The sequence below is a fragment of the Glandiceps talaboti genome, chromosome 20 (genome assembly GCF_964340395.1).
Source record: "Glandiceps talaboti chromosome 20, keGlaTala1.1, whole genome shotgun sequence".
In the NCBI taxonomy this organism is placed as follows: domain Eukaryota; kingdom Metazoa; phylum Hemichordata; class Enteropneusta; family Spengelidae; genus Glandiceps; species Glandiceps talaboti.
Genome location: NC_135568.1, coordinates 20,989,011 through 21,013,160, shown reverse-complemented (window position 1 = coordinate 21,013,160; position 24,150 = coordinate 20,989,011). Strand labels below are relative to the sequence as shown.

Here is a 24,150-nt window from a genome sequence, read left to right as displayed (position 1 = left end):
TTTTACATTTTGATGGCATGATACGGTACAGTAACCGTTTTGCAGTATTCTTCTTTCAGTTTGCCTGGAACAGAAGGTCAGTGCGGTGACGGGGTCAGTATATTGCTCTCATTATAACTTCAATTTTCTAGAGACCCTGAAAAATTTTGTATGAATACCGATCGACTGTATGATCATTCAATAGCACCGGCAAACATTTTACTTCACCTTGATTCAAAGCATCACATTTTGCAAATACAAAACAATGCAGCAACAATGAAGATATGTCGCCGGTCCGATCCAGGCTTCTTCTTGGCAAGCAATGAAAACGATCAAAGTAGTTGCAAAACGTCCACGGTGTAGAAATTGACATAAATCTTAAGTAATCCAAACAATAAGAGTCTAAGGTCTCTCGGGAGCTTTTTTGTGTGATTTCACTGGTGTCGAAACTCTGCAGAATGTAGCATGAAGAGCATTTGCTTACAACCTGAGACAGCCCAACTAAGTTTTTCCTGCACTTGCACTGTGAGTTTTAGTGCACCGTAGTTCATTTGCATAAGAATGCCACATCAGATTCCATTTCGCATGACGCGACTCAGGTCATTTTGATTTGAGCAATTTCCCAACTAGACACCCAAGGTAATATACCCACCAAACATCATGGCAATCGGTCCAGTGGTTTTTGGTTTTAAGTTGTTTACACACATCCACAGACAGACAGACAGACAGACAGACACTTTGCCATGCCTATAGCACTACTGAACCTCACTGTTCAAATTGTGCTAAAAATCACATTTTTTGACTAAAAACGCAGATCTCTAATGCGATCATTTTCATTTGAAATTTCCCATATATACGTCCTAAGCAGCGTGCGAAATTAACGTCGGTCCTTCGGTCCGAGACCAACAGATTTCCGTTCGGACAGTTTTTCAGAATTACAACAACTTATCGGTCCTTATGACCAATTCGAATTTGGAGTAAATAATAACATTTATTCAAAGATACATCCAATTTCACCTACATGAATCTGATCTTGTGTTACCTATTTTACTCTCGACATCTCGTTCAAGTCAGAGCTAGCTCGCTACATGTGTTGTTGTCAACGTTGATATTATGTCTACATATGACATAGCATACAGCATTTACTTTATGAAATTATGTTAGCAAACACATGATTGGTTGAATTTCTCTAATTATTTGTGTCTTGACTAATCAGAACGTCTTAGACATTCAGACTCATTTTATGCATTCAGCGCATGCATATTTTCCCAACATACAATAATCACTGGTGTAAAGTTTACTGTTCGAAGTGTATGGAACTTTTAACGTGTTTGAGACGGTTCACTGTACAAGATTTTACCCACAACTCTCCCTGATTTGTACTATTGGACATCAGCTCATTGAAGTCAGACAAATCTCACCTGTGTACAGGATTTTGTATGAATATTTTTGCCATTTTCAAAACGTAGAATTGACACTGATGAGTTTCTGAATATATATTTTCATTGGTTTTGGTATCAATGATTTATTGTAGAAGGAGTAGCAATTTTAGAAATTTGTCAACAGATTTTCTTGAAAGACATGCAAAATATTTTCCACAAAACTAAGGAAAATATATGCACCTGTTATGACTTTGCCGGAGATATAGATTTATTTGAATAGGTATGACAAAAGAAATTTACATACTAAAACTCATCATGCACACTGTCTACCCAAGTTATTGATACTTTGACATTGAAAAGTGTTTTATTTACAGTACATGTTTCATTTACTTGTTAGCACATTTTATGCAAAATTTAGAACTTTATTTTTGATTCCCCAAACGTACTTTTGTTACATATTAATTAAACGTAATTACTATGAATAAAATGTTGGCAAATATGGGTTATTGAAGAAGTTATAAAATAAGGAACTTCCAAGCATACCAATCAGAGAGAGTTGTGGGTAAGATATTGCACAGTGCGGTTCTACGTTGTTATAAGTATGTGGCGATATTTAGAAGGCAGCAATAAGCTTCCGAAGAAGACGAAACAGGCACTGAGTTTTTTTTAATATCTTCAGTATGATAGGTTTTTTTTGGTAAAAACATTAGTAACAAGCGACCTATCGGTCAGAATAGCTCCGCTGTTTTTTTTTTAATTTTATTTTTTATTTTGGTGACACGTAGAAGTGGTTCAGTTCTTCAGCTCTTCACTATGCAGTTTTGTTTTAGCGATGCAATAAAGTGGTTAGTGGTTCATATGATGTCTCACTGTAAAACACATTTTACACAGAAGTTAGTAATGTATTGTACTTTTATACCATAGTCACCATTTTATAACAAAAATCTACTGTTATGAAAAATTGCACAAAATCTCAGAAAAAAAATGACTGGGAAATGCACACAAGAAAAAGAAAAAAAAGAGGATTTTGAGGTTGGCTATAAATAATTCCATTGTCTTACAGCTTTAACCCTGGGAAATTTTAATGATGAATGAAATAAACTAGGGATCTAAAATAATTTTGAGGCAATTTGAATTTCAATTTTCTAACAAATTTACCAAGTCAACAACATTCAACTTGTACAAGTTGTAGTAGATATATATAGGGAAGAAATGTATTAATCGCCATCTTAGTTCCGGACGGCGACAATCCCCGCCAAGTACCCGAAAGAGAGTCATTCTGGAAGCCATACGTTACAGTGGTAAAACTCGTTCATGTTCTATTACCTTTCATAAAGAAAACACAACGAAATGGTTGAAGTGATCTTTTTTTTTTAATTTCTTTTCATCACAACAACAAAATCTGCGTGATCAAAAGTGTTGTAAACTAAACCAGAAAGAATTATCGGACTGGCTAAACTTCCCGATGAACTGGAGTCAGGTCCAAGTCCAAGTAAGCCTCGATAGTACGTGAGAAAATCGTCTCAAACTAGCGATACAACTTTCAAAATATAACTTGACATGTCTTCATTTGTTAGATTTATACAATTCAAGACGCGTTTTCACTCGAAAACAACAATTCTGTGAATAATGACACTCTGAACGCAGTGATTTCTCGGACGATGTTACCACTGTAACGTATGGCTGACAACGACTTGCTTCCGGGTTAGTCCCTCGTGCATCCGGGTACCTGGGGTTGTCGCCGTACGGAAACTAAGAAAGGTGGAATTTACAGTGTTTCTTGTGACCGGTGTGGCGCCTGTCAGCAGACTCGGCCATTTTTTTTCATCATTCCATTGTATTTAAACCTTGTACTTGACATTTCGCAATATTTATAATTCTCAACAAAATACCTCAACATGCCTCACTTCGCTCGTACTCAAAGCAGCCCCTCGCGGTATGATCACTGATGACATGACGAGAGAACCTTTTCGGATTTACATGTAACACGGGGAAAGATACGCAAAACATAATGCAAAGTCTGAAGCCAAATTAAAGTTGTGATTATTTTAATTATTTTTACTTGCCAAATATTTGCATTTTGGAAATGGCAAGACACGTTCATGTCGTTTAACTTTACATGTGAACTGTCGGCCAATAAACAAAATTTGGTTGATTCACAGTCCGCAGTTAGACTGCTCTTGCATAACTTCAACCGCATGCCTTCCTTACGCAAGTTGTCTTAATTCTGGTTCACTGTCACTCCAAATAGCACGACAATATAGAATTAATCACAAGATACATGTTATCTGAAAACATCACATTTTTATAGTGGGTCTGAAGTGAGATTTTAGTGAGTACCACGAACGTCCTGTGTTGTTACTTGCTGTGGAAAATCGCCCGGTCAAATGAGGTCAGCTTCAGCTTCTGGTCGAATCAGGATAGAGTATGTAAATAAGGACGTTGCGGACTGGCTGATTATGTAGAAGGGGTGCAGAATTTGGATTTGAAGTTTACAACCCTGTTTCGAATAAACGCTTGTCACTTCATGCATTTGGGCGCCCAATGCGTAGAATTATGACTATAGCACATATTACATTGCTTGTTTGACGTCAATAGTGTCTTTTGAAAAGTGGCAGTTTACTTAAAGTCTCGTCGACTGATTTCCAATATGGCGTCGGTCATTATGCTCATTAACATATTCATTTTTTTTTCAAATTACAAAAAAAAATTCATAAAAAATAAAAATGAAGATGTGCTGACTTGAAATTAACAAACCTGAGTAAGCTACCCCCTGCGCATCAACACACCAGATATCAAAGCAATCTGACAATAAGTTTTCACGGAGATGATGAAAATGACATTTTATGAAAAAAAATTATAAAAAATTTAAAATGGCACAGATCAACTTGGCATGAACAAATCTGAATAGCCTCCCCCCAGGGAACATGCACACCAAATATCTAAGAATACTGACTGTCACTTTCGGAGAAAATAATGAAAATATAAAAGTTTGACGGACACCTATGATTCACTCTACTCTCTATACTCTATACAACCTATACCTAAAGCTACGCTTTCAGCTTTCGCTGACAGCGGAGCTAAAAAAAGGCGTAGCCTGATTGTTTTCAATTTGATGCATATGATAATGTACTTGTCGTAATAAATGTATAAACTTAGAAATGTTGTATTTTTTGTTGCCATTGTTGTATCTGAAAAATTACTGTGTTATGCCAAACACGGGTACATAGTGGTACACAGGACAGTCGACAGTACAGTCAACATTTCATGCTCCCACATCAAAAAAAAAACTCGCATTGTAGGACATGTTTAGCCATAGTTCTTCATCATGTTCAGATTTTTTTACACAACTTGAACAGTCAGAGACGATACTCAATACACCACGGTAGATTATACGGGTGGGGCTTTGTGAGGGGGGAGGGGGGTGTGCTTCAGTACATTTTTGTAAACACTGAAAGAAGACGAAACCGCTCCATGTCATTGTATGGATGAAATTGAAATAAAGCAAATACATAGTTTTCAAGAGGGATAGTTATCTGACAAAACTTTCTGCTATGATGAATTTGTGGGTCTACGTTCGCTAAGAGTGGGAAAGCTACATTAGCTGTTGACACAGACGATGAATCTAACTTTGGATTATGTGATTCAGAATTTAGTGAATCATACAGTGAGGAAGGAAATAATGATTGCAGATAATGTAGATTTAATGAATCATTCACCCATATTATCTACAATCTATGGATCTGTATTTCTATGGAATGAATACATTCAGTCTCAGACCACTAATATAGTCTATAGGAACAGACAAATGAAAATTTCTACTCACAGAGTCAAAGATTACTTGGTTGTGAATCCAACATTTGCTTCTTAGTTATTTTTGACTCTGTGAGTGGAAATTTTCAATTGTAAGAACAGATTGATGAAATAAAAGTGGATAGTAAACAGTTTGTTGTACTCTCTTTTACTTTAGTATATCTAAAGATATGTTGTATCATATTAAAGTTCAAAATCAATTTGATCTGTAAGTGGAGGGGGAGGGTGATGTTCCTTATGACCAGTAGTCATTTTCCTTTAAGTTCACACACTGGTCCTAAGTAATGTCCCCACCAAATACCAAGCCAATTGGTCTGGTGGTTTTTGACTTTAAGTGATTTACACACACACACACACACATGCACGCACGCACGCAAACACGCACGCACGAACGCATGCGCGCGCACACACACACACATTTCACCATACCTATAGCACTATTGATCCTACTTCAGTTGTGCTATTTGATTGTTATACTCACCATAGAGGAATGGTTGTATTTCTGGTGCCAGAAATCCAGGTTTGAACTTGAACTGTGACTTGTCAACAACAATACTGTAGGAGATATTATTAAGTACATTGTGTTTGTGATTGCTGGTACATTAGGTGAGGTCAGGGTTTAAAGTGGCCATATGGGTGAAGATTGGGTATCAATTTTTAACTTTTAATTTCTAAAACAATTTTATCATGGCTTCCTTCTTGAAAAATCAATGTGAAACAACATACATGTACCAGTATGCCAAGTCCTTGATTGTCACTCAGTACAGTGCAAAAGATTACTAAGGGAAGATATCAAAATCAAGATAGATAGATCAAGGTAGATAAACATAGAGATGCAAGTGATGAACATATTCAGTTATTCATAGCACAAAATTTTGTTATATGAATGACGTTTTTCATCAAAATTTTGAAGAAACAAAATGTTTTCAGGTGGCTTCTAAATCAGTCAAATCAAACTATATATTAATGCAAGATAAGCTTTAGTTTTTAATTTATTTTTGTGGACAATGTTCGAATTTGACTGACAAATCCTGTGACTCGAATCTAACACAATCAATGCACTGTTCACCAGCCAGACGAAAATGGTCAACATATTGACTAGCCAACTGTACGAATGCCATAGAAGGCATCGAATGAATGATAATATTGAAAAAAGTAAGCGTGAAACTGATTTGCACACGTAAATGATCGTAGTTTGGGCTCATGAATAATGGACAATAGGCGTTTACTTTTTATTATCTACAACCTAAAGTACATGAAAATGAGTCAAGACTTATGAATATTCACCGTAATACATTGGAGCTACTAGAAGCTACTCGTGAGGACACGTAATTACAGTATGTTTGATTTTGATATTGTCCCTAAATGTATAAAATCTTTGTTATTGTATAATAACAAACTATTTACAAATTCATTAGCTTTTTTGGAATGCATCGAGTTACACACACACACACACTTAGTCAATGTTGATTCACATCAATTTTTCAAGTAGGAAGCCAGCCATGATAAAATTATTTTGTAACTTAAAAATCCAAAATAAATACCCAATCCTCATCCATATGGCCACTTTAATCAACATGTACCTGGAATGATATGATAATATGTGAAAAGCCAATGATGAATTGTGTCAGTGTTATGGAGTAGTTACATTTCGTATATAAAGTAAAGATTTCAGTAAAAATACACATCTATTTCTAAATGATATTGGTCACAGTGCTTCCATATGATGACACATATATGGCTGAAATCATAACTTCATTCTGTTTCTTTATTGATCAACATCTGTTTAGTAACTCTTTCACCACCATTGGCCTCATGGGATTGTTTGTTCACCACCAATCCCCCCCCCCCCTCACTAACATAATGTGAGAGTGAGTGTTATGTATTCAAATTGATATAAAAAATACATAAGAGTTGTTTATTTTTGAAAAATAAGGTATCATTTGAATGGAAAATAAATTTTCTACATCATAGTTGCAAATATATACATTCATTCAAATATCACACACACAACCAAAATATGGATTAAAGTAATAAAATATTAATACCTGATTTAAACTGAATGCCTCCTGTAAGGGAATCACTAATTATGCAAATAAGTCATTAAACTAAAAAAAACTATGGTAACAGGCTTTGTTTTTTGGACAAGCATGCTTTCTTAGGTTAATGTATGTAAGAGTGTATGATACTGCTTAATGACTGAATATTGTTCATTATTCAAAATACTCATTAACGGAAAAGGTTGTAGCAACAAACTTCATAGGACAGGTGCGTATTATTATGGTTGATGTATGTATCATATTATACGTAATTTGAAGCTTGCATTTTTAAGATACAACCTAGTTACCTAAAATCATTCATTATGCAAATTTTTCATTAAAACTAAGCTATATAAAAGATTTTATAGGACATATCCGCTTTGTTATGGTTAACGTTTGTACTAAATTGTATTGAAATTGAAGTATGCATTCTTATGATATACATCATATAGCCTAATTACCGAAAATAATTAATTATGCAAATTATTCATTAACAATGTAAGGTACATCAACTAACTTTATAGGACATACACAATTTGTTATGGTTAATGTATGTACTGAATTGTATTAAAATTGAAGTATGCAGTTTTAAGATATAGCCTAATTACCAAGAATCATTAATTATGCAAATTATTCATTAACACTGAAAGGTACACCAACAAGCTTTACAGGACATATGCGATTGTTATGGTTAACGTGTGTACTGAATTATATTGGAATTGAAGTATGTATTCTTAAGCTATAGCCTAATTACCGAAAATCATTAATTATGCAAATTATTCATTACACTGTACGGTGCATCAACAAACTTGATAGGACATATGTGTTTTCTTATGGTTAACGTATGTACTAAATTATGTTGAATTTGAAGTATGTATTCTTAAGATATAGCCTAATTACCAGAAATAAGTAATTATGCAAATTATTCATTAACGCTGTAAGATACATCAACGAATTTTATAGAACAAATGTATGTTGTTATGTTTAATGAATATACTAAATTATATTGAAATTGTTGTTACCTTTGCAATATATGTGATCATTTGGCTGTTGCTGTGGGAGTGGTCTTGTTGCTAGGTATATTTGGATACATTTTTTGACTGTTTATTCATTTGTCTATGAATCCCTGTTGTTATCTTTGCAATATACGTGATCATTTGGCTGTTGCTATGGGTGTTATCTTCTTGCTAGGCACATTTACATACATTTTTGGAATGTTTGTTCAATTGTTTATTAATCCCTGTTGTTATCTTTGCAATATATACGTGATCATTAAGCTGTTGCTATTGACGTGGTCTTATTGCTAGACACATTTACATACATTTTTTGAATGTTTATTCATTTGTCTATTAATCCCTATTGTTATCTTTGAAATATATGTGATCATTTAGCTGTTGCTATGGGTGTGGTCTTGTTGCTAGGCACAATTGTATACATTTTTGAATGTTTATTCATTTGTCTATTAATCCCTGTTATCTTTGCAATATCTGTCATCATTTGGCTGTTGCCATGGGCGTAGTCTTGTTGCTAGGCATATTTGCATACACTTTTCAAACGTTTATTCAATTGTCTATTGATCCCTGTTGTTATCTTTGCAATATCTGTGATCATTTGGGCATTGTCATGGGTGTGGTCTTGTTGCTAGGCATATTTGCATACACTTTTTGAATGTTGGTTCACTTGTCTACGAATCCCTGCAATATCTGTCATCATGTGGTTGTTGCCATGGGCGTGGTCTTGTTGCTAGGCATATTTGTATACACTTTTTGAATGTTTATTCAAAATAACACCTCCAGATGCATTCCCATTAAATTTCGTAGTTTTGGAATTAAAGATTTTTTACCAAAAAGACACATTTAAGCCCTAATTTGCATATTGCTGATGGGATCATCATGTCGTGAACAATTCTTAATCTAAACACCCTTACGAATGCTCCCACCAAATTTCAGACTGATCTGCCCAGTAGTTTTTGAGTTTAAGTTTTTTGACCAAAAATCACATATTTTTAATACCCAAATCACACACCAGTGGCAAGATCATTTTGATATGAACAATTTATCAACTAGACACCAAAGGTAATACACCCATCAAATATCATGGCAATCGGTCTGATGGTTTTTGACTTTTAGTTGTTTATACACACACACACACACACACACACACACACATGGGCAGACAGACAGACAGACAGAGACAGACAGACAGACAGACAGACAGACACTTTGCCAAGCCGATAGCACTACTGAACCTTATAAGTTCAGTTCTGCTCACAAACACTGATCATAACTGAACACAATTCTAATTTTGGCTGTAGTTTAAAAATACCATGTTTGATCGCAACTGAACACAATTCTAATTTTGGCTGTAGTTTGAAAATTCACTATCTTTGATCACAACTGAACACATTTCTAATTTTGGCTGTAGTTTGAGAATAAACACTGTTTGATTACAACTGAACATAATTCTAATTTTGGCTGTAGTTCAAACTATGGTCACAGTCAAGTCTTTAAAAATAAATGGAATACAGGATGTTTCTCATCTAGACCTACCTCTGAAGTCTTTTTCTCCATACATGGTAAGGATCATACATACACTCTAATAGATGTAGACAATGTTGGACAAAAATTACCAGAGGATTTGAGTCACTGGTTTCTATGGTAATCTGAAATAAATATATTGATTGTTAATTACTCTTTATTCATAAAAAATAACACCAATGGCATTGCAGCAAAATTGTACTTGTTTGATGCTACATGTATGGGCATGGTCTTTAAGGGCCACTGCAATTCTATTTCTTTCTTTACACTAATATGTTCACACTGTCCCCTAATGAAAGGAATGTATGATTAAATGTTGATTTACTGCATGCGTCATATAGAAATAGGAGGGGGAAAATCTGTACCTCCCAGCCTGCTTCCTTCGACTTTTTTTTGTGTTTCCGGAATATGCCGAGCACCCACGTGTTAGCAAAGCCAAAGGTATTGTTTACATTTGTAATATAACATCATCCTTGAGGCCAACCTGGTGTTGTTAGTCTAGCGGTTCACTTTGGCAATACCGTTAGTCGACAATGGTTCAACGTTGTGTTTTTGGAGGCCACAGTAACACAAAGAGTGACTTGATCACCTTACATTACTTTCCTCAAGACGCTGACATAAAGAAGGCAATGGATAAAAGTCGTCAAAATGACCCAGAAAAAGTGGGAACTGTCGCAATATAGTGAAGTATACAGTACTCATGTTGAGCGCACTGCGTTCGAAGACCAAGTGTCTACAGAAATATAATGTCTACCAAACTTGGTTTTCAAAAGAGAAGAAAACTAAGGGTGAACGTGGTACCATGGATATCAATTGACGATACTGGCTGTTCAAGTGACTTGGCACTATTGTTAGCTGCAAGTGCGATGCTGACCAAGTCAGTTCCAAAGGGTTTGAAACCCATAACAAGCTAAAGTCAACACCTTGGCTCCACGTCCTTACATTCTTCGAAAATCGTCACAAGTGCACATATTTCAAGCTCTATACCGTAAATGCGTTATCAGCAGTGTTCAAAAACTTAAATGCGTTATCAGCAGTGTTCAAAAATCGGCTGGCAATGGAAATTGAAATTTTACTTTTCATCAGTGAGCCTTGAATGTAAATTAAAGTTTAGGACATATAAAAACAAAAACAGACAACTAAATTCTAAGGAAACATTAGCGTACATGTTGATGTGGGATTGATCATTGCATCATATTCAACTGACTATCAGTCCATAAATAGGAATGATGAATATTCATAAAGTTTCATCATGGCTGTCACATTTGTAACAGTCCAGCTGGGCAGTGTTTCGTGGCGCCGCACCATGCATCCATGCCACCGTGATTTTAGAGGTACGATACAATGTAACTATACAAATACAACGTCTCAATCTTACTAGTGCTGCTGTTTGGCTGGTGCACAGCGTCCGTGACTCACACTTCTTGTTTCACTGGTTTCATGTCGTTTTCCGGTCTTTGACCCATGCTACGACGACTTCCACAATCATGTCACATGTGTCAGATATTGCCAGCGAATTTTATTTGTAGAGTGATGTGATTTTGATTCATTTCAACGTTGTTTGAATCCAGACTAAAAATGAAACCTCTTTAGAAGGCTCTATGTGCTGTTCGTTCACGATACCTTTCGTACTAGTAATTACGCTCTTGACTGTTTCTTGGCCACATGTATGCTTGAAAATACGAAAAAGGCTCTGCATAAGTTTGCAATGACAATAATGATAAGTAACCATAATGTTTAGAGTAGACAGCAAAGTGGTTGAAGTGAGGCCTGGGGATGGGTTTCCCTACCGATTTCTGCTGCGATGTTATTTTTACAGGTTAGAGCTTTCCCGTCCCGGGTCTTTGCGAAAATACAATTGCACACCTGACAATGAAAAACAATGCCACTTTTCATGCCTTTATAGACTTCCGGTTGTACAAATTTCTCTTTTTTCATTGTTCTCAAACATGTTATCAACGACATTTTCCGTTCTTCGGACACGGATGCTTTGCCAGAAAATACAGTAAAACACACACAGACATATTGTGTCAACGTTTTGAGAGTTTTGAATAATATTATTTGTGTCACATTTTCATTGGAACTGGTCCAAGCGTGCACTAGACTAATGGTTCCGGTGATGTTGATCGAACTTTCACTTGTACCGTCCAGTTCAAAGGAATAGGGTTCAATAAAACCATCAAAGATGAAAGCTAGGCTGTGATCCTCTTCACTTGAAAAATCTGACGAACATTTGCCGTCCCGTTCAAAAGATACAGTTTCGAGAACTTCTTGTTGTGACTGAGCCTCCATAGCAATGCATGTTAGGAAGGTGAAGTTCAAGGTTATGTGTTCCTACTATGACGACATAACAGGAATGCTTTCATATGCAAATATAAATACTCACCCAGCAGAGGGTTCCTGAATGTGGAAGCAGCATAATTTCTAACAAGATTTTCACTATTCGTGGTCACTTTTTTCTCCTCAACGCTATAGAAATGTGTTAAGTGGCTATTTTTTATTGATTTGATGAAAAGTGAAAAATCGAATTGCAGTGGCCCTTTAATGCTATGTTGATTTACATACATTTTGGAATTTTGGGATCTTTATTAACTTGACTACCCTTCCCACTTTTCATCTTGCAATATAAACCATCATTTAGCTGGTGCTATGGGTGTGGTCCTCTTGCTAGGTATGTTTGCATATATTTTTTGTACGTTTATTCATTTGACTATTAATTCCCGTTATCTTTGCAATATACATGATCATTCTGACTTTAAGTTGTCCGCACACACACACACACACACACACACACACACACACACACACACACACACACACACACACGGACAGACACTTTGCCATGCCTATAGTACTACTGAACCTTATCAGTTCAATTTTGCTAATGAAAAATAAAATAAAAATTCTTTATTCATCAAAATTACTAGGTAAATATTGACACAATTTAAGTATAATTTTCTAGTTTTCATAAAATGTTTTTGAATAATTATGGATCATCAAATACATGGGACATATGTAAAGCACAGTGTACACTCATTATACATCAATGGTGTTGTAGCACAATTGTACAGTTTTTAAAAATGCTTACCCACATGCTGATCCATGCTAACTGTAAGTGTTCATTTGCTGAAGTGAATGATTATCCTGTTGCCTATCCAACCCTGTTGTTAGCTTTGCAAAATATGAGATCATTTGGCTGTTGCTATGGGAGTGGTTCATTTAGCTGTTCAGACTACCAACTTGTGAGCATTTTTTACTGATTTTGAGCATAAATTTGGTGATAATTTTTTGTTATCCTGTCAAATAATGAGTTATACTTACGCAAACTGACTTTTCAGAAGATATTGGGGTAATGACATCAGATATTTTTGTCCCTTTCATCCCAACTATTGCGTCGTATTCGGATTAGTGAGCCGTTAATTATTTTCATTCAAATTTAATACAACAGAAAATAACATTTTCTGCCAAATTTTCGTCAATTTTGACCATTAACCAGTATACAGAAGTTTTGTGGGAACATAAATGTTTTGTTTGTAATAAAAATATTTTGTTTATTTGAGATATGTCAATAAAAAACCCATGTTTGTTTTATTTATATTGTATTACTTTAATCCATATTTCGGTTCTGTGTGATGTTTGAATGTATACATGTATATATGCAACTATACCATAGAAAATTTATTTTCCAATCAAATAATACCTTATTTTTCAAACATAAGCAACTCTAAATATTTTTATATCAACTTGACTACATAACACTCACTCTAACATTATGTTCGTGAGGGGGCTGGTAGAGAACAATCAATCCCATGAGGCCAATAGGGGTGAAGGAGTTAATACATATCGTTCTCTTTGCAATATACCTGATCATTTGGCTGTTGCTATGGGAGTGGTCTTGTTGCTGGGTACATTAGCATACATATTTTTAATATTTGTTCACTTGTCTAAAAATCCCTGTTGTTATCTTTGTGAAAAACACCCCCGTTTGGTGGTTGCTATGGGTGTGGTCATGGTTGCTTAGGATATTTGCACACATTAACTTTTCGAATGTTTCTTGAATTGTCTATGATTATCTTTGTGATATGTGTGATCATTTGGCTGTTGCTATGGGTGTGCTCTTGTTGCTAGGTACATTTGCATACATATTTTTAATATTTGTTCATTTGTCTAAAAATCCCTTTTTTTATCTTTGTGAAAAACACCACTGTTTGGCTGCTGCTATGGGCATGTTCATGGTTGCTAAGGATATCTGCATACATTTTTTGAATGTTTACTCACTTGCTCACCCCTGATGATGTTGTTATTTGACTAAAACACTGCCATTTGATTGTTGCCATGGGCCAAACATTGTTGCTAGGCCCAAAATGTTTCAAAGAAAATCTGCAGAATAACACCAAGTAACACCTCGCCAAGTTTTAGTCTCAATTGACAAAGTACTTTCTGAGATTCAATTTTTTGACCAAAATTCCCATATTTTGCATCTAATTTGTACATTGCTAATGAGATCATTATATGCTTGATATTTCGATATTTCTTCATCTATACACCTCCAGATGTATCCTTATCAAATTTCAGTCCAATCTGCTCAGTAGTTTTGGAATTAAAGACTTTTGACCAAAAAGACACATTTTTAGCCCTAATTTGCATATCACTAATGGAATCATCATGTAATGACCAACTCTAAATAAACATGGCCATAAGAACATTCCCACCAAATTTCAGGCCAATCTGCCCAGTAGTTTGGAGTTTAAGTTTTTTTACCAAAAATCACATTTTTTGACACAAAAATGGCTTTAAGTCGGCTAAATTACATCATACCACAAAGCAAATTGACATGCATATGTAAGTCATAGTTCATTATCCATTTACTACATTTGAAAGAAATCAGTCAATGAATGTCGAACAAATGGCTTTGGATGCATGGACAGATGGACGTACGCACACACGCACAGAAAGAGCCCAATCTATAAGCCTCCATCCCAGACTATGTCCAAGGAGGGGCTAATAAACAGGACCCTCCAAAATCTGAGTTTTCATTTCGGCATTATGAATATCATTTTTTCAAATTTTTAATGTCACACAAGCTATGTTTATAGCTTTTTTTATTCCACCACTGAAAATACTAACTACAATTGTCTGTTGCATTGTTTGAACAGTTCATTGCATATAGAAGGGATTTCATTCCATTTTTAATAGAATATATTTATAAATTACATCACTGGATCATGTATGATGTATGACCCAATCCTAATACTACATGTATGCTTGACTTCAGTCAATTGTAACTGATAGTTAAGTACAGTTTGCAAAGTAGAATACGGCAAGTAACTTTTGAATGTGTCACAAAAATATGCTTCAAAGTACATTAACTTAGCCTGTGACCATTTAATCAAAGATCTACTTTCTGCAATTACATATCGATATATTCTATGAAACGTGAGAATATATAGGTACCTTATCTAAATAATGTAAATGGACATGTATAACTAAAACTAACTTACCTGTTTGACTACGTTGGTAGCTATGGCAACAAGATGGCTTGCATGATCACAGGAGGTGACAAGGGGTATGTTGTCAAGATTCCTAGAGGCATGAAAAACAGAGACGGAGATTAGAGATGGAGAGAAACACAATGGCAAAGATAAACTGGTAATGGGGTAGAGAGACATAAAAATAGCACCAATGGCATTGTAGCACAACTGTGGTGTTTATCCACATGTTGATCCATGCCTGGTACAGGTATTCATTTGCTGAATGAAATGCCATTACCTACTCAACCTAGTTCCCCCAAATCACTTGCCAACAAATTTTCAGAGTTCTTCGTTGAAAAAATCTGGCGAATCAGATCAGAATTTCAAACCTCTCTGTCAACATCATCAACTTTGTCACCACCTATGGACAAGAACTCAATTACAAACAAACTCTCAACATTCAAACCAGCGACTGACGATGAAATTTGTAAGATCATAAATAAGTCAGCCAAGAAGTCATGTGGACTTGATCCTATCCATTCGTCAGTTGTCTACCAATGCATAGATATTCTACTTCCAGCTATAACTAATAGTGTCAACTTATCCATATCAACTGGTGTCATTCCTGAACTACTGAAAATGGCACTGATCACTCCAATTCTGAAGAAATCATCACTAGACCAAGACATCCTGAAGAATTATCGTCCAATTTCTAATCTCCCCTTCATATCTAAAGTCATTGAGCGAGTTGTTGCAGTGCACCTTACTGACCACCTAAAGGATAACAATCTTGGTGAAAGCATGCAATCAGCCTACAAGCCGTTGCATAGCACAAAGACTGCAATTATACAAATCCAGAATGATTTCCTACTGGCACTTGACCGAGGAGAGGTTGTCATGTTGGTACTACTAGATCTATTGGCTGCATTTGATACAGTTGACCACTCGATACTTTTATAATGTTTGGCAGATGACATGGGAGTGTCCGACACAGCAATTTCTTGGTTCATATCATATCTTACAGATCGGTACCATTCAGTAAATATTCAAGGTACATGTACATCATCAGAACCACATTTATTGCAATATGGTGTTCCCCAAGGTTCTATGTTGGGACCCATTCTTTTTACAATATACACCTCACCTCTTGGAAATGTCATCCGTAATCACCAGGTCAACTTTCAACTGTATGCTGATGATACCCAATTGTACCAGTGCTTCAAATTCAAAGACATGAGTAACACTATTAAGCTTGTGGAATCGACTGTAAGGGAAATCCACAAATGGATGAACTGCAACTTATTGAAACTCAACTTAGACAAAACAGAAGTCATTTTCTTTGGATCACCCAAGACTCTATCAACGATCAACTTTCCAAATACCAATATCATCGATAGTGAAATCACTCCTGTTGCGAAAGTACGAGACCTTGGAACTACCTTGGACAGAATAATGAGCATGGAAGATCACGTGAATCAAGTATGTAAATCTGCATACTATCACATCAGAAATATTGGAAAAATCAGGAAGTACTTGACACAGGAAGCGACTGTACATCTTGTCCATGCCATTGTAACATCAAAGCTGGACTTTGGAAATGGTCTGCTGTTTGGCATATCCCAAGCTAGTATAAAGAAACTTCAACTAGTTCAGAACACTGCTGCAAGTCTCGTCACAAAGACCAGGAAGTACGACCGAATCACAGAAACACTATGTACACTTCACTGGTTACCAATACAACAGAGGATTGAATTTACGATTCTTCTCCTGAACTTCCGAGCTGTTCATGGTATCGCCCCTGACTACATCTGCAACCTCATCTCTCTACATCAGCCAACTCGTAATCTTCGTTCTGGTGGAAAGTACCTCCTTACAGAAATACCAACCCAACTAAAGTCATTTGGAGATCGCGCTTTTTCTAGCGTCGCCCTGAAACTATGGAATGCCTTGCCTCTAGATACACGGAAATGTAAAACAGTTATTTCTTTTAAGTCCTATCTTAAAACTCACCTTTTTAAACAGGCTTACGGCCTATAAATAAGTTGGTATTGACTTTTTCACCATCTATCAGACCTTAGTTGTTGTTTTTTAATATGCATCTATTGCCATTTTAACTTGCGTACAATTGCTTCTTTTTTTTTTGCTAGATTATTCGTTAATAAACGTTTTTACGAAGTGTTTTTTTCTCGATTTGTCTTATTTTAATATTTCCTGTTACTCGCCTATGAACACTTTCTGGATATAAGGTGGTCTATAATTGCTTATTCATTATTATTATTATTAATGACTATTAAATTGCCTATCATATCTAACCATGTTGTTATCTTTGAAATATATGCGATCATTTGACTAATGCTATGGGCATGGTCACGTTGGTTGACATATTTGCATACATTTTTTGAATATTTGCTCACTTGTCTATGAATCCCTGAAGTTAACTTTGTGATACAATGTACATGTCATCATTTGACTGTTTCTATGGGTGCGGTCTTGTTGCTAGGTATATTTGCATACATTATTTGAAAGTTTATTCATTTGTCTATTAATCCCTGATGTTATCTTTGCAATATACATGATCATTTGGCTGTTGCTAGCAGGGGTGAACAAATCATTTTGTGAAGTGATGGTTCCCGGACCAGTGCCTTAAAAAATCCAGTGGTCCTGCTGAATTAGAGGTCCAAGGTCCAGCTAATGTGAAACATTAAATCTTACCTATGAACCTGTATTTGGCTGTTGCTATGGGCGTGGTCTTGTTGCTAGACAAATTTACATACATTTTTTGAATGTTTACTCACCTACCAGATGATAGTTATTTGACCAAAATATACTGCCATTTGCTAAGGGCGTGGTCATGGCTGATAGGGCCAATTTTGTCAAAACATTTTGAAGAAAATTTGCAAAATAACACTTCTAGAAACATCTCACCAAATTTCAGTCTCATTGATGAAGTACTTTTTGAGATATAAATTTTTGACAAAAATTCACTATTTTACACCTAATTTGCATATTGCTGATGAGATTATATGCTTAATATTTCTTTATCGGTACACCCCAGATCCATCCCCAATTTCAGATCCATCCCCAATCTGCTGAGTAATTTTGGAATTAAAGATTTTTGACCAAAAAGACATATTTCAGCCTTAATTTGCATATTACTGATGGAATCATCATGTCATGAACAAATCTTAATTCACTCCCCCCCCCCCCCCCCCCCCCCCCCCCCCAACAATGTTCCAACCAAATTTCAGGCCAATCTGCCCAGTAGTTTTGGAGTTTAAGTTTTTTGACCAAAAACCACATTTTTTTGACCCAAAACAGCCATCTCTGATGTGATCATTTTCATTTGAACACATTCCCTACTAAACACCTACAGTAACATGACCACCAAATATCAAAGTAATTGGTCCTGCAGTGTTTTACTTCAAGTTGTTTATACACACAAACACACACACACATCCAGACAGACAGACAGACAGACAGACAGACAGACACTTGGTGATGCCTATAGCACTTAATTTGCATATTATTGATGGAATCATCATGTCATGAACAAATCTTCATTTACTCCCCCCTTATCAGTTCAGTTGTGCTAATGAGAGAGTTATATAACAAAGGTAATGGGGTAGGGAGAGAGATAACAATTGTAATGGGATGGGAGACATAATGAGAGATATATAACAATGGTAATGGGATAGGGAGACATAAGAGATATATAACAATAGTAATGGGACAGGAAGAGAGATAACAATGGTAATAGGATCGGAGACATAATGAGAGATATATAACAATAGTAATGGGACAGGGAGAGAGATAACAATGGTAATATGGGATAGGGAGAGAGATAACAATGGTAATGGGATGGGAGACATAATGAGAGATATACAACAATAGTAATGGGATAGGGAGAGAGATAACAATGGTAATGGGGTAGGGAGACACAATGGGAGATATATATAACAATGATAATGGGGTAGGGAGACATAATGAGACATATATATATATATATATATATATATATATATATATATATATATATATATATATATATATATATATATATATATATATATATATATATATATATATATAAGAATGGTAACAGGGTAGAGAGACACAATGGGAGATAACAATTGTAATGGGATTGGAGACATAATGAGAGAGATATATAATAATGGTAATGGGGTAGGGAGACACAATAGGAGATTTTTTATATATCATATAATATGCACATGTGAACAAAAGCCCTCCAGAACATAAGTGATGCTCCAGTAGGCCAATGAAATGGTTCACTGCAGCTCAAGTAAAGAAAATTAAAAAGAACCATCAGTTATGGCCTAGTCAGAAGAAAACTATGCAACCGGCCTTTGCAGACTACAGACTCCTGTACAAATTTGAATATGTTAATGAGATTTCTCTTCAAATCCGAGACGCCATCAGCGCACTGCAGTGACCGTTGGAGAGCCTGACATGTTTTTTTTTCACTCAAGAAATAGAGGATTTTATCAGTCGTTACAGCATTTCAGGTTACCGACTGTCGTTTTTATGAGGGTGGGTATGTTGTTATGTAAAATTTGAACATGAACAGAGTGTTTTAGTGACTTTTACATGATCTGTTTCGTGTGTGCTAACTCCATTTTTGGTGAATTGACATCTGTACGAATTACAGAATCATGGCCACTATGTTTCAAAATTAGAATTTTTTGAACATTTACATCATATATTTTTTTTTTTTTTTTGATTTTGGTCATTTCAAGGCATACATGTAATTCCATGAAAAATGGCCAATACAAATCACTATAGTTCACACTTGCAATAATCAACATGGCCGTCAGCCTCGCGTATATTACACTGTGCCACTGACATTTTCCAGAGAAAAAAAAGAGCTAGATTTTAACGCAGAATCTCATGTAATCAACATCTTATTTTCTGTAAATTTGCAAGCAATACCAACGACCAAGAATTATATTTTAAAACACCCAAACAAGCCCTGAATGCATGTGTTTGTGAAGTTTCTTATTTGGGCGGGAAAATACAATGTGACTTGTTTATATTACATGCATGCCAATCACTGGATCAGGGCAAAAATGACATTGAAGTTCATGTATCACTGTATTATCTAGTTCGAGAGAAAATACAACATCGTCACTCCACACACTTGTTTGGCAATTTTGGTATAAGTTTTTGCTCTTCCTTTTTTTTCAGGAATGGATACTGTGGGAGGCTGTGATCCCATTGTTGACTTACGTTGACTTACTCAAAAGTCAAAACACAAAAACAGAAATTACTAAACAGAAGAAAACACACACCCAAATACACCAGAAAAAAATACCGCCAATGGAGTTGTAGCACAACTGTACAGTTTTAAAAAATGTTTATCCATATGCTAGTCCATGCTAACAATAGGTGTTCATTTGCTGAATAACTATCCAGTTGCCTATCCAACCATGTTGCTATCTTTACGATAAATGCTATCATTTGGCTGTTGCTATGGGCGTGGTCATGTTGTTAGATATATTTGCATACATTTCTGTATGTTTTTGTTCACTTGTGTATGAATTCCTGATATTGTCTTTGCAATATACGTGATCATTTGGCTGTTGCTATGGGCGTGGTCTTGTTGCTAGGCAAATTTACATACATTTTTTGAATGTTTATTCAGTTGTCTATTAAACCCCGTTGTTATCTTTGTGAAATACACCACCGTTTGGCTGTTGCTATGGGCGTGGTCATGGTTACTAGGGTATTTGCATACATTTTTTGAATGTTTATTCATTTGTCTTTCTATTCCTGTTATCTTTGCAATATACGTGATTATTTGGCTGTTGCTATGGGTGTGGTCTTGTTGCTATGCAAATTTACATACATTTTTTTAATGTTTATTCAATTGTCTGTTAAGGTACACAGGGAAGAACCGCTGGCCGACCGCTGCCGATTGCAGGCCCTTAGATCAGTTGACTTCACATGCCATTCATATGGAAATTTGCCATTTAATTTTCATGAAACTTTGAATACAGACTTTAAAATACCTAGTGAATCGATGTATGAAAAAACAATTGCTTGATGGAAGCAATTTTCTTTACAAAAACGTCAAATTTGGTCAAGATTTTGGGAAAAACTCCGTGAAAATTTCGGCGAGCGTTTCCTGTAAATGTATTTGGCGTACACCCTGAACTGTGACCTCGACACATTCAAAGCAACATACTCTATCGATGTTTTATATAAAAAAATAGGTGAATTCCCAATTAATTATAAGTAAAAACTGTGGCAATGGTCCATTTTTGAGTCCAAACGTTGTCATTTTCAAGTCCCAGGCGAAATCACGTAAATCTGTAACGAGTGATCCGATTGAAAAGCGAGTACCAAACATCGATAGGTCAGAGTCTGAAGAATTACCATAGAACTACGTTATCATCCGGGTACTTCCCGCTAACACGCATAGTTGGGTCAAAGGATTAGTTCGAACGTGGAAAAATCTTGCCGAACGAAGCCGAAGATGACTTATTTTAATAAATATTCATGAGAGGTTACGGGTGGTGCCATGATAATGGAGTGGAATGCGGAAATAGGTCTCTGCATAACGGATCGCCCGATAGTGCATGAGTTGTGACATCACGGGAATTTTAAAAGATTAGTGCAGTAAATAAGATTTTTTTGTCGGGAATGACAATTCTTGAGTATATTTTGGTAAAGGAGCAGGAACATTGGACTATCTGTTCCTCCTCTTTGACTGGCCGTGGTGGGACGTGAGCATGGACAATTTGACATGTGCAAATAAAGTTCAAAGTCCAAAACACTTCGTGCTGTGTCGGATTACATCGGAAATAGTCAAGGCGATTCTTCCCCATGTACTTTAAACCCTGTTGTTATCTTTGTGAAATACACCACTGTTTGGCTGTTCTATGGGCGTGATAATGGTTGCTAGGGTGTTTGCATACATTTTTTGAATGTTTACTCACTTGCCAACCAGATGATGTTATTATTTGACCAAAATATACTGCCATTTGGTTGTTGCTAAAGGGCGTGTGTCGCTAGGGCCAATTTTGTCAAAATGTTTTGAAGAAAATCTGCAGAATAACAGTTTCAGAAACATCTCGCCAAGTTTCAGACTCATTGAACAAGTACTTTTTGAAATATAAGTTTTTACCAAAAATGAACATTCATACACCTACTTTGCATATCACTCATGGAATCAATGTATGCTTAATATATCTTCGTCCATACATCCCTAGATGCATTCCCATTAAATTTCAGCCCAATCTGCTCAGTAGTTTTGGAATTATAGATTTTTAACCTAAAAGACACATTTTAGCCCTAATTTGCATATCACTGATGCAATCATCATGTCATGAACAAATCTTACTTTACACCCCCTTAAGAATCTTCCCACCAAATTTCGCACCAATCTGCCCAGTAGTTTCTGAGTTTAAGTTTTTTGACCAAAAATCACATTTTTTGACCCAAATCACACACCTGTGATGCAATCATTTTGATTTGAACAATTTCCAAACTAGACACCTAAGGTAATGGACCTACCAAATATCATGGCAATCGGTTCAGCAGTTTTTGACTTTAAGTTGTTTACACACACAGACAGACAGACAGACAGACAGACGCCGGGCGATCCCTATAGCACTACTGAACCCCAGTTCAGTTGTGCTAAAAAAATCAGCGAGTGTATATTGTACAAGTAGTCACATGAAGACAAAAAATTAAAATCAATAAAAATTAGTTCGACAAGTTTAATACAGTATTTTACGACCCTTTATTGATCAAGATGTGACACAACAAATTGATAGAAAACAACTCACTTTGAGTTTGAGGTAATCACACCTCGGGTATAATAAAATAAGTCAGAATACTGGTTTAATAATATTTTTCATAAGTTTTCCATCTTCTAAAAATTCTATGCTTGTGAAATATCGTCCTCCTGCCACATGACCTGTCTGATTTAAACCATTAAGTATATTCTTCAACCAACAGTTTGTCATGTCGAACATTTTTCCAGCCGACACACTCCACTGGTGTCACTTTCAATACGAAAACCTCCCCATCAATGCAAATTCGCACCACCATCTTCGCTGCTCAGCCTTATGAAATCTATGACTACAAACATGTGTGCGCGAGTTAGGAAAATAGCGCAAATATTGCGTTGCTGCACAACTTCATGTTCAGGGCAATGATAGATATATAATTTTTGGAAGATTTAAAGTTGTAACCAAAACAAAATTTTCATACCTAATTTCCATCATCATAATCCAGCCATCCTATGTTGGAAGTGTACAAGACAAGTATAGCAACATCCTAATCAAACTTTAAAGGGATGTGTCTACAAGGTTTTGTACTTCTTTATTTTTTTTAAATCAATTTGGAACCAAGTCATACCAATGTAACAGGTTTATCTTTCTTGGTTGTCTTATTGTAATATTGTAAAAGCCAGCTACATTCAGTTTATATGGGTAGGTGATGAAACAGCTGTCTTACAATATATTACATAATCCAGTCATAAACCAAACTGGCCATGCTACAGGCTTTACCACCAGAGGAAATAGTAAAGTAAACATTATAGTTAATTAACAATGTACTGTTCTCACTGTGTCAGCTATTAATGAGGACAAATCTACACTGTACACATTCTCAACAAAGTTAAGCTCAATCTACTGGGTAATTTCAGAGTTGAAGATTTTTGAGGAAAAGCAATGACAATAAGAATAACACTTCTAGAAACATCTCACCAAGTTTCAAACCAGGGTTCGTACACTTAAAGCAAAACAAAATTCCAGGACTTTCCAGGGGTTTTTCGTCAGTTTTCCAGGGGTATTCATATTGATTTTGGCCATTTTCCAGGGGTGTTGACACTAAAGTATATGTTTTCAATGACATCTAATTGTCTGATGTGGACGAGAAAAATCAACAACAGTTCCCATATGTC

General features: G+C 35.7%; 1 protein-coding gene across 2 annotated transcripts in view; it reads right to left on the bottom strand.

The window, feature by feature from the left end:
• LOC144451067 (neurobeachin-like protein 1) overlaps positions 1-24,150 on the bottom strand; it is a 312,418-nt gene that overhangs the window by 247,396 nt on the left and 40,872 nt on the right. For both annotated transcript variants that reach the window (XM_078141830.1, XM_078141831.1), the window contains exons 4-6: positions 15,252-15,333; positions 9,763-9,875; positions 5,656-5,729 (exon numbers count right to left, since the gene is read on the bottom strand). In XM_078141830.1, coding sequence (XP_077997956.1) covers positions 5,656-5,729; positions 9,763-9,875; positions 15,252-15,333 — 269 coding nt within the window. The remainder of the gene's footprint in view (positions 1-5,655; positions 5,730-9,762; positions 9,876-15,251; positions 15,334-24,150) is intronic.